Genomic DNA, 12,737 nt, shown 5'->3' on the forward strand with positions numbered 1-12,737 from the left:
AAAGCACTACTTTTGCATGGGCCGGAATTACTATAAAAAAGTCTTCAATGTCAACAAGTTATACATGTTTACAAACTACATACTCTCTCCACTGTCAACTTCAGTCAAACAGTTGCCACTTCATAGCTGTCTGCCATGAAATAATCACGAACAGCAGACTACTTGCGCGGACAAATGTCCAAATGGGAAGATAAGTGTAATCTGAGGCCACATAGTATATATTATATAAGAGTAGGAAACGAACCGCAATCAAACACAAACACAAAAAACAACCAAAAAGAAAGAAAGAAAAAACCCAACAAAAACCCACAAAACAAACATGACAAATCGCCACAATTGTAAAACAAGCCAAGATATTTACACCACAAAACAACCTATATCGGTTGATTCCTGGAATGATAATATTTGTACCTGTACCGTTGAATCTCAGATTTTTGTATGTCAAATTAATACAAAAGTAGCGCAACTTCGTATGTATGTCAGCCCACATTATTTAGAGCGTCAGATGAAACGTGCTTTTGTCAAATTAGTGTTGAAACACGCTCACTGGGCCCAGACTCTTGACTTGTGTCAAAACGTGGACCCCAAATGAGAAAATTAGTCAGAGTAAAAAGAGAAATCAGAAATTTGGAAAAGAATCATTAATGGAGAGAGAGAGAGAGAGAGAGAGAGAGAGAGAGAGAGAGAGGAGAGAGAGAGAGAGAGAGAGAGAGAGAGAGAGAGAGAGAGAGAGAGAGTGTGTGTGTGTGTGTGTAAGATATTATATGATATCTTACATATTCAGTGGAATCAAAGTATGTGATATTTTTTATGTCACATACTTTAAAAATTTGGTAACTTTGCAAATTAGATGTAATTAATCGAGGTCACGGCACTAGGTTTATTGACATTTAAGCAAACGTACTAGGGTGACACTCCATAATTGACGTATGCATTCATAGTCATCAAACAAAAGCATTTCAATAGTAACTTTACATTAAAGCTGTCCAGCGTTCAGAAAACAAAAAACGTTAAATTTATTTTTATGTAAGGATATCCAAAATGACGTCATTCGAATTTGACATCATTTCCATTCAAAAAGACACCGTGTCACATATTCTTACGTCATTTGAATATCGGGTAATAGCTGACTGGAAATAAACTTGCGTGTGCATTTTACAAAAACACGTTGTATTAAGCTTGAGATTATATGATAAAGAGATTATTAACCTCATGTGTTTCGCATAATACAATTTTTATTCCTAATATATGATAATGACGATACCGAAAAACACTGGCCCATATATGTGTGTGTGTGTGTATGTATGTATATATATATATATATGTATGTGTGAGTGCACGTGTGCGTGTGTATGTGCGTGTGTGTATGGGCGCGCGTGTGTGTGTGTGCGTGTGCATGCGCGCGCGTGTGTGTGTATGTGTGTGTATGTATGTATATATATATGTATGTGTGAGTGCACGTGTGCGTGTGTATGTGCGTGTGTGTATGTGCGCGTGTGTGCGTGTGTATGTGCGCGTGTGTGTGCGCGTGTGTGTGTATGTGTGCGTGTGCGTGTATTATACATATATGGAGCTCGGTAGTAGACATGTATTGTTTTAGTTATATTCTCAGAATGCTTGTTAATTTTATTTTCTAATTTTTATTTCTTTATCTCTGCCAATGTTCGTGATGTCTGGTTGCAGATTAAATACAGGAAATCTGGTAAGCCAAATTACGACAGCCTATGTTACTACACGAAGTGCCACCATCCCACTGTAGAATACAGCTGTGCTGCCAGACTAATAGCCCATGAATACACGACGTGTGGAAACCAAAAGGTAGGTTTACTGGTACCATGTTGTGGTTATGATTATGGCGTATTTGTCACTATTAAAGTCGGTTTTGTTTAATAACTGAAACAGGCATTGCTTACATGTTATTATTTAGAATGTCCATATCCGTATATCCGAAATGTTCATGGTTATTCTAGAGTTTGTTATTTCAGGGGATCATAATTCTAAGAACGCACGTGCTTCTTCTTCTTACACCGTTATTTGAACCTCGCCATATGGCCACGCAGTAACCTGGTATTCTATATTTACCATTTTAGGGGTGACAGGTTGGAGAACGTTTTAATTTTCTTCAGCAATATGGTGACATGGCTCCTGATCTACAACTAGCTAATAACATAATGAGAATGGGAACTGTTTTTACGTGCCTTTATCCAAAAATAGGGTAATAATATAAGTGCCTACGTTTTCTGCATGCCATATAACAAAGACTAACATTAGAACATGTCATGACGCATCAGATTGACTGGCACATGCCTGTTTCACCATTCCACAAACATCGACAGGTTTGTTTCCTCAGTTGTAAAAGAAATAAAGAAATGGTTTATTTAACGACGCACTCAACACATTCTGTTTACGGTTATATGGCGTCTGACATATGGTTAAGGACCACACAGATATTGAGGGAGGAAACCCGCTGTCGCCACTTCATGGGCTACTCTTTTCGATTAGCAGCAAGGGATCTTTATATGCACCATCCCATAGACAAGATAGCACATACCACGGCCTTTGATGTACCAGTCGTGATGCACTGGCTGGAACGAGAAATAGCTCAATGGACCCACTGACGGGGATCGATCCCAAACCGACCGCGCATCAACCGAGCGCTTCACCACTAGGCTACGTCCCGCCCCTCCTCAATTGTAAGCCTAACTAAGACCTAATGTGATGCAACGTACCCACCGGCCCAGAAGGGAGAATTCATTGGGATGGAGCAAAATGGGTGCGCCCGTTATATATAGTAACCGTCACATTTGTATCCTTTTTGTTACTTAAATATCCAAATATACTTGTTAATATTAAGCAATAATGTGCCTTATACATCGTTGAATATGCATACCATTCCAAAAGCCTTGTCTAATCATTTCTTTAAGAAAGTACGATAAAAGTTTTATTTTCTTGTGTCATTGTGACCTTGACATACACTATATATATATATATATATATATATACATATATGCATACATACATACATACATATGTATACATATTTACATTTATTTATTTATTTATTATATACATAGCAATGAAATATATAGATCTACGGAAACCATAAAAGTCATATCCGGTGAAAAGTCATATTTTCACTGTATTTTAGCTACAGTAAAAATATAGAAATCGTATTTACTTTTTTGTAAAAGGGCATGATTAAATTATCTCCCTTTGTCTCGTTTCTTCGTATTTAAGTTCAATGATTATAGACCGGGAGCCAAGCGAGATTTAATTGTTGTGAGAGTTCCAAAAGGTTTCAGGTGGTTGAGGTGTTCTAAAGAAAAAAAACCACCTTTCACATTGATGCTATAAGTCATTATCTTGTCTGAATCGGGTGAGCATTTCACATTTGGTTCCAAGGATGGAACTTTCACAACCATTAAATCCCTAATTAGCACTAATTAGAGTCTTTCTTAAGTAGCTTTTCCCACTAAATATTTGTTCATGAATAGTGGATTTGGGCTCAGTGAGATGTCCTCTACCAAATAGCAAAGTTAGTTCGGATGGAATTTTCACAACAATTAAATCCCTAATTAGTACTAATTAGCATTTGACCTCTTCTTAAGTGCACTTTCTCGCATTATTTTTTTCTCTTAAATTGGTAATTCTGAATCGGGTGAGCATACTCTACATTTTACATTTGGTTCCAAGAATGGAACTTTCACAACAATTAAATCCCTAATTAGTACTAATTAGAGTCTTTCTTAAGTAGCCTTTCCGGCAAAATATTTTTTCTTAAATTGTGGATTTGGGCTCAGTGAGATGTCCTCTAATAAGTAGCAAAGGAATGCTGGATTATGTCTCAAAGCATGATATCCTCTGTTTTACTGAAACAAAAACCAACGAAACAGATTATATGTCCACATTTATACCAGGCTATGTATTTTATTTAAACAACAGAAAAAGAAAAGTATGCCCATCTGGTGGCGTAGCTATTGGTATAAGACAAGAACTAATAACCTATATAGAATTTAATGACACAAATATTTCCAAATATATATCTTGGTTCAAAATCCCTGCCATTCTCACAGGTCTTGAAGAAACACTATCAGTGGGTGTGGTATGTATCCCCCATTGGATCCCCATACTATAAAGAAGACAAATTTGATATTACTGATCATGAAATTACCCAGGCTAAAAGGGGAGGTAACCCAATTTTACTTTTTTTGAGATTTTAATGCAAGAACAAAATGTTTGCCTAACTACACTGTAATTGATATGGATTCAGAACAGTTAACTAACATGGAAACTGATATGATAAACTTTTTAAATTAAATTTACAAACTAGAGTCATATGGTGTGCAAACTGAAAGATCAAGTCAAGATACTGGAAAAGTCAATGGGCATGGTGTTAAATTATTAAACATATGTAAAGCACAAAATCTCTATATACTAAATGGCAGAGTAGGCAGAGATAAGCATGTAGGTAAGGTAACATGTAAAGATAGTAGTGTGATTGACTATATCATGGGCACGCATCATATATTTCCGATCACTAAACATTTCCAAGTATGCGAATTTGACCCACTTTTGTCAGACGTACATTCTCCCGTACAACTATGTATTCGTGTATCGGAACACGCAAATGACAATGATACATGTAGCTCGGAAAATAGATTATCATTAATTAACGAAAGGTTACGTAAATGGGCACCCGAGCAGTGTACCGAATTCATTAACAAAATTGACCGGGACTCACTTGTAAACATTTCCGAAATCCTCGATGACCAATCTATCGATATCAAAGCACGTGTGAACCAGACCGTCGATGCGATGAAAAACCTATTTTTAGACGCGGCTGTATCCACTTTTGGGAAAACCCGTGCACGGCACGCAAACCAGCCTTCGTACACTAAACGTAATCGATTACTATTTGTAAAATCCCACAGGTGCCGACTTCTCCGTTGTAAATACCATCAGGCAAAGAAAGTATATACAAACAATAGAACTTTAGAAAATAAACTTAGTCTGCTTAATGCAAGTCAATCATATGAAAAATGCTTAACAACTGAACAGCCCGCTCAGAAATTTAAAATTGAAAAGCAAATGAGAAATCTGAGAGTAAACGAACCCAAAGCTTTTTTATAAAATCCTTAAACCTGAGAAACAGGAGAAAAACCTACCGCCCATAGAAGATTTTAATTTTTTAAAAATAAAAACCTCAATGAAGGAGAGCCGCCTGAATCTGATCACGAGAACGAATTAAATCTTGACGATATCGATATAAATAACGATAATATCTTAAACAGAAAAATTGAAGAAGGCGAAATAAGAAATGCAGCTAAACAAATGAAAAATGGCAAAGCAACTGGAATAGATAACATTGTAAACGAGTATATAAAATCTTCTATCGATCTGATGATCCCGATCTACGTTAAACTATTTAACCTTATGCTAGACCATAGTATTTTTCCTAATGAATGGTTAATAGGAATTATTAAACCGATTTTTAAAAATAAAGGAACCCGACTGATGCCTGACAACTATAGACCAATAAAGTTGTTATGCTGCTGTTCTAAATTATTTACCATAATTTTAAACATAAGACTAAATTCATTTATTAACGAACATAGCATATTGAGCGAATCCCAACAGCATTCTGAAAAGGCTATTCTACTACCGACCATCTATTTAGTATTCACTCTTTAATAGAAATTAAAAAAAAATAGGAAAAAGAAACTATACTGTGCTTTTATCAATTTTCAAAAGGCCTTTGATATGATCCCCAGAACCTGCTTGTGGCAAAAATTATTAGGCAATAATATAAATGGAAAAAATTTCAAAATTATTTACCAAATGTATCAAGGTATTAAATCTTGCATTTGCACCAACAATATATACTCGGAACTATTCTCATGTAACATCGGCGTGCGGGTAGGTGAAAATTTGTCACCTGTCCTATTTTCTTTATATTTAAATGACCTGGAAACGTATCTTCTTAGCCAAAACTGCATTGGAGTCTCTCCTGTTATCGATGATCTCGATATATTTCTTGAAGCTGGTATTTGCTTGCTTTCCCTGCTATATGCGGACGACACAGCCCTCCTAGCAACGAACCCACGTGATTTACAACTTAATTTACAACTTGATTTAACCTTAACATGTTCCACAATTATTGTAATAAATGGAAGCTTAAAATCAATATCAACAAGACAAAAATATTAATTTTCAATGGCACAACCAATGATTACAAGAAAACATTTACCATCGGAAATAAGGTTCTCGAAAACGTTAAAGAATATAAATACTTAGGTTTAACTTTTAATAAGCAAAACAAGTTCAACACAACAAGAACATTTTTATCCAAACAAGCTACAAAAGCAATGCATTTCGTTTTATCTAAATCTAAAGATAACAATCTATCAATAGAATGTAAGATAAAATAGTTTTGACACAATGGTATTACCTATTCTTCTGTATGGATGTGAATTATGGGGTTATGAAAACACTGACATCATTGAAAAAATACACATACATTTCATGAGACGCCTGCTCCCTGTTAAAAAAGGTACACCGATATTTATGTTATACGGAGAACTAGGACGTAGACCGATTAAACTAATTATTCAACAAAGAATGATAAATTTCTGGGCCACAATTGTATCAGGAAAACAAACAAAACTATCCTTTCTATTGCATGCATTTATGTTACAGGACTCATCCGTAAATGGATACAACTACACTTGGATTCAACATATCAAACAATTATTTAACAACCTAGGTATGACTGATATATAGTTGTCTCGAAGATTTTCAACGAAAAAAAACAACTTCTTGAATATATGAAATTGAGGCAGCGTGACCAGTACCTTCACACGTGGAACAATAACATTGCATCATCGTCTAGAGGAATTTTTTTTACAATGTTTAAAAATCAGCTAATTGTTGAAAAATACCTCACCATAATGCCTGAAAAACTATGGATCATTATTCTTAAATTCAGAACATCAAATCATTACCTCCCGATTGAAATAAGACGGTGGAATAATACACCAGTAGAAAATAGGTTATGCACACTTTGTGACTCTAACGATATTGGTGATGAATATCATTATCTATTCACTTGTGCCTTCTTTACTAAGACTCGAAAGACACTCCTAAAACAATATTATGATGTGAACCCCAGTACCCTAAAATTTAAAGAGCTAATGACTAGTAATAAAATAGGTGTCCTAAGAAAAGTCAGCAAATTAATTAAAGAAATTAATGATAAATTTAAAAGACCATAGCTATTTTGTATCAACATATACCACATCACTCGAGCTAAATATACTTTATTATTATGTCACAGATATCCCTATTTTAATAAATTGAAATATACTAGTACATGACATTGTATAACAAATTATATAATGAACTTCAATTACTCTACTATACCGAATATTATTGTCTTATTGTATATATGTAGTTTTGTTATATCCACTCGTTGTATTTCAGTATACATGTATTTATATAATTTAACTATTCATATACTATATTATTTACTATTAAATGTTAATGTTCTCCTGTAAACCCTGTCCTGTCTTGTCACATAATATATTATATAATTATTCATGTTTCCCCATATGCTGTTGCCTAACGGCCTGGGTGTAATAAAGTTCTATTCTATGGAACTTTTACAACAATTAAATCCCATTTTGGGGATAATTTCAGTAGCGCCCCCTATTTACTCCCGCACTATATTTACTTAAGAATTGGGTTTCTGTAGTCAGTTGGGGTCCCTCTACACCTCAACCACGTTAAACCTTTTGGAACTCTCGCAACAATTAAATCTCACTTGGCTCCCGGTCTATTACCAATGCATCTGATCGTATTTGAAAAATTAATTTTTTTTTTTAAATTTAAACAACTGTACCTATTAAAAAGGGATACGAAGTGCAATTACGATAAAATATCTAAATCGAATTGAATACGAAGCTAAATAATGATTGAGTATAAGTGTCAGAATTTAAGGGTGTTCGATTCGTTTTGTTTTTGTGGGAGTTTTTGGGAGGATCGCTTCGTCAGGTATGTTTGCACAGCAGCATTATTAAATAAATGTTAACAAAGATAATTTTTATTCAAATTTCTTTTTAAAAGTCTATGGTCAAGTAAATTTTCTGGCAAAGTTCCATAGGAAGAAATATATCATGGCGTTACGAGTTTTCGATAGGATAAGCGAAAGATATTACCAAAAAGCGAAAGATATTGTCAAAAATTAGGAAAGATGTATATAATAAATAAACCATTTCATGGTGTTTTTTCGTGATGTGTGCTTCACAGTTCGTGAAAATATGGTTTTCACAAATCACTCGTTGACATAAAAATAGTATTCGAAAGCCCCCATGAAATAGCCCCCCCTCTCTCTCTCTCTCTCTCTCTCTCTCTCTCTCTCTCTCTCTCTCTCTCTCTCTCTCTCTCTCTCTCTCTCTATATATATATATATATATATATACACACAAACAAACACACACACACACACACACACACACACACACACACACACACACACACACACACACACACACACACACACACATACATATATATATATATACATATATATATATATATATATATATATATATATATATATATATATATATATATATATATATATATATATATATATATATATATTCATTCAAGGATCGACAAACCAACCTACTGCTTTCCTATTATTTGAAATGAATTTCTTTTAAAACCGTCTATTTATCAAAGTAAAGAGTGGGCTAAAGTAATGCTGGGTTTGCAGTGTAGAAAAGATGTCAAGCTTTCTTTACTGGAACATTACATGTTGGATACATCTCCAATACATGTATAAGACTGAATATGAATAGGACACCAGCGGAAACAAACGACAGAGTACAACAACAGCTTCTTATTAATGCAAACCCTGAAAACTGGACACCTCAAATACCGGGCGAAATGCCTGATCCTATGGTTTAGAGGGGTTTTACTCTATATATGTTTGTATATATAATTGAACGAGATGTTATTCTTCTATCTTTACAGTGGTGTATCAAAGGGCTGTGTGTTCATAGTCCGGATGCCCCGGCTGTTAACGGTAAGGGTATTACTTGGTTTAGGTATCACACCACTATTGCACACACACATAAAAAAATGTCATAATAAAATGTAGAAACAGGATTCATTCCTTAATCCTGAAAGACACTGTGTTGCATGCAATATGATATATGCTACAGAGGTTTAGTGAGACTTGTCTGCCTTGTCGGACCCGTTGACATGTCATAATTGAGTGAAGAATGAATGAAAAAAGAGGTGAGAGGCAAGCGGCCCGTCGTCCACACAATATAACAACCCAAAACAGGGCGAGCACACAACAACAGTCACTATTACTCTACATTAATTTATTTAAATAATTAAACGCGCTCTCTCACAGATGGTTGACCTAATTATTGACCCAACAAGGTATTATATGACAATATATACATTTGATTTGTACCTAAACGTATTTATTGGACCATCTACATAACCACCTTATCACACTTATTTTTGATATTTTATAAAAATAATAATTGAATTATGGGTACGGTCCATAATTCTGAGAAAAATAACGGCTATTTGGAGAGCAGAGGTGTGACGTATTATTTTGAGTCACGTGACGGGCATTCCCCGAATAACCGCAGTGTTAAAACGATTTACCAAGCTCGTGTAACGAGGACGCTTGGCCGTCCTCTGCGACGTAGGATAAATAGAAGAAAAAAAAGACAATAAAAATAAGTTATTAAAAAATAATAAAAACATGTACTGGATGATAATAAGCTTATACATTAATTTATTTTAGTAACAGAAGCATGTTAAACGTCGACAATCCCGACTAGTTAGGCCTTTGCATCTATAGATAAATTTATCGTTAGTCGTACGCGAAAAACTCTAAACATCTGGATCATGTACACCTTCATTTTCTACCTTGTCAAATTCATTATTATGCAAAATATGCCATAACAGCTGACTTGGGATAGGAATTGTTACATTTTTAAAGAGTACTCTGAACTAGACGGTGTGTATATATACGATGTGACTATATATACGAAGGCCGTGTATATAGCCTCCACTAACGATGGCTGGCTATATTCACAGCAAAAATGTATATAGGCTAAGAAGGTAAAAAAGTACATGTATTTGATTGATCCATATTACCGAACCATCTGGAACAGGAGGAATACATAGTAAGTACTGTACGAACAGTGCATTTTCTGAACAGGGAAGGAGGTGGGGAATTTAGCGGATCCTTTTGTGTACGTTTTCCTTAGATATATGAATATCGTCATATTGTACCTACAGTACTAACACAAAATTAATAATAATAAATAAATAAATAAATAAATAATAATAATAATAATAATAATAATGAATAAATAAATAAAAGTAACAATTGAAAATTATCAGCTGCTGAGGTAGATTAATTAAAAGAGAAACTAACTACGGACAGTACACAAACTAACAACAGAGCTTGAACTTAATAAATTTTCACTGATTGCAATTTTGAGACTGCTTACGTAAATTTTACCGCAAATAAATATGACTAAAAGGTTATTTTGCTGTATTTAGTCACATTTCAAATGCTCAAAATTGCAAGGGGCAATAAAACTCAACATATTTTTTTTTTTAATAGGCTACTTGTAAAGCTGAGACCACTCCCGGGTCCCCCTCTAAATTTATGTAATGTTTCTGTAACAACCGCCCCCACCCACCCCACCGCGACGTTATTTTACCAACATTATAATACATGTAATAATAATAATACTAATAATAGTAATACACGATTATTATTCCTATTACTACTACTACTACTACTACTACTACTACTACTCCTACTACTACTACTACTACTACTACTACTACTACTACTACTACTACTACTACTATTATTATTATTATTATTATTAGCCAACTACTACCTTTTTGGCGTGGAGGGCGGTGTTTTATCTGGAGGAGTTTTAGCTATAAAAATGCAAGATTAACGTGCGTGCACACACGCACAAACGGCAGGCTGAACTTGTCCCTGCAAGTAGAACTGGATTCAACAGGGTTAAGTAATAATTAGCCAACCTTTGGACGACAAAACATGCAAAAGTACACTGTTTTTTACGCTATACAAATTTTTTTTTTACTTTATAGCTACACGACAGCTATCTACAGGTTGTCTATATCAATTTATAATTTTTTCTTGATTTTTCTTATTTTTCTTCTTATTATTATTTATTCTTTTTAGGTTTTGTGTGGGAGTTTTCTGGGTAGGGAGAGTGTTTTTGTATTTCTTTTATTTGTGGTGGGGGCTGGTTGGTTGTTTTGGTGGGAGGCTCCTGCCGATAGAGTTAGGAACCTAATAATAATAATAATAATAATAATAATAATAATAATTTAATAATAATAATAAGAAGAAGAAAATAAGAAAGAAAGAAAGAAGGAAAGAAAGAAAGAAAAAGTGTTCTTTATTTCAGACGACTGTGCACAAGGTGACGAGACAGACTATGGGTGTACTCAGGCGATGTGCCAAAGTATGACCGAACATGAACGGATGGACCATTGCTGCGCTACATGTGACCAAAACTCTACACCTACAAAGTCTCCCACAACGTCACCTACCACGTCGCCTACTACATCGCCTACTACATCGCCTACGACAACAACGACGACAACAACGACGACAACAACTACTGCTCCATACTGTGGGAGGTGGTGCCAATGCCGAATATACAAACGTTACGGACTGTGTTCGCTATGCAGATACAGCAGGTGGTTACGACGTCTGTGCCGATATTGCCGATGTTGGAGGAGGCACCACTGGGGGAGACGTTACTGGGGGCGCCGTTGAGTTTGGGGCCAGGAACGCCTTGTGAAGAGTCCCAGTCCAACAACACGCTGGTGCCATCTTCTATTGGTTTCCAGTTAATTATAATCCATGGACTATCTATTATTCTTAACTGCTACTGGGTCTCTCGACGTTTGTTTGTTTGTTTGTTTGTTTTTGTGAGGTTTTCTTGTCAGTTTGTTTTCATGTTGTTGTTTTGTTTTGGATTTGTTCTCCTTTTTTCTTGGCTTTTTATCTGGATTTGCTGTTGATGGCTTTTCTTCTTCTTCTTCTTATCCTTCGTGCGGTTATTTCAGAGTTTGTGTGTGTGTGGGGGGGGGGGGGGGGGGGGGGGGGGGGGGGTTATTACCTAGACGGTTGTAATATAATATATTGTTTTTATTATTGTTTCGCTTTTTGTTTTTGTTTTTGTTTGTTGTTTTTCGGGGTTTTTCGGTGGGTTTTTTTCCATGTCTATATTTCAGACGTCGTGGGTTTTTGATGTTTCCTAGGTGATCGTAAAATACTAAATAATTTATTTATAATTATAATATATCATGCGGGCGTCTTTCAAACATTTATATTCGGTACCAACACACACACACACACACACACACACACACACACACACACACACACACACACACAGAAAGACTCGCATACACACATACACACACAAAAAACCCACATACACACATATATACACAAAACACACACAGACACACTTAGACACAAACACACACCCACACATACATACAAACACACACATACATACACACACATACAACACACACAAACACAACACACATGCACACACAAACAAACACACACAAAACGAACACAAACACACACACACACACACTTCTTTTTTCTAGTCTAATATAGTGAAAAGTGCTTA

General features: G+C 35.2%; 1 protein-coding gene across 1 annotated transcript in view; it reads left to right on the forward strand.

Moving 5' to 3' along the window:
* Positions 1-12,479, forward strand: part of LOC121385436 (metalloprotease mig-17-like) — a 26,232-nt gene extending 13,753 nt beyond the window's left edge. Inside the window, exons 7-9 of the mRNA XM_041516115.1 lie at positions 1,684-1,818; positions 9,037-9,088; positions 11,490-12,479. Of these exons, the coding sequence (XP_041372049.1) occupies positions 1,684-1,818; positions 9,037-9,088; positions 11,490-11,863 (561 nt within the window). The 3' untranslated portion in view covers positions 11,864-12,479. The remainder of the gene's footprint in view (positions 1-1,683; positions 1,819-9,036; positions 9,089-11,489) is intronic.
* Positions 12,480-12,737: the final 258 nt, after the last annotated feature.

Source organism: Gigantopelta aegis, chromosome 11, assembly GCF_016097555.1.
Source record: "Gigantopelta aegis isolate Gae_Host chromosome 11, Gae_host_genome, whole genome shotgun sequence".
Lineage (NCBI taxonomy): Eukaryota > Metazoa > Mollusca > Gastropoda > Neomphalida > Peltospiridae > Gigantopelta > Gigantopelta aegis.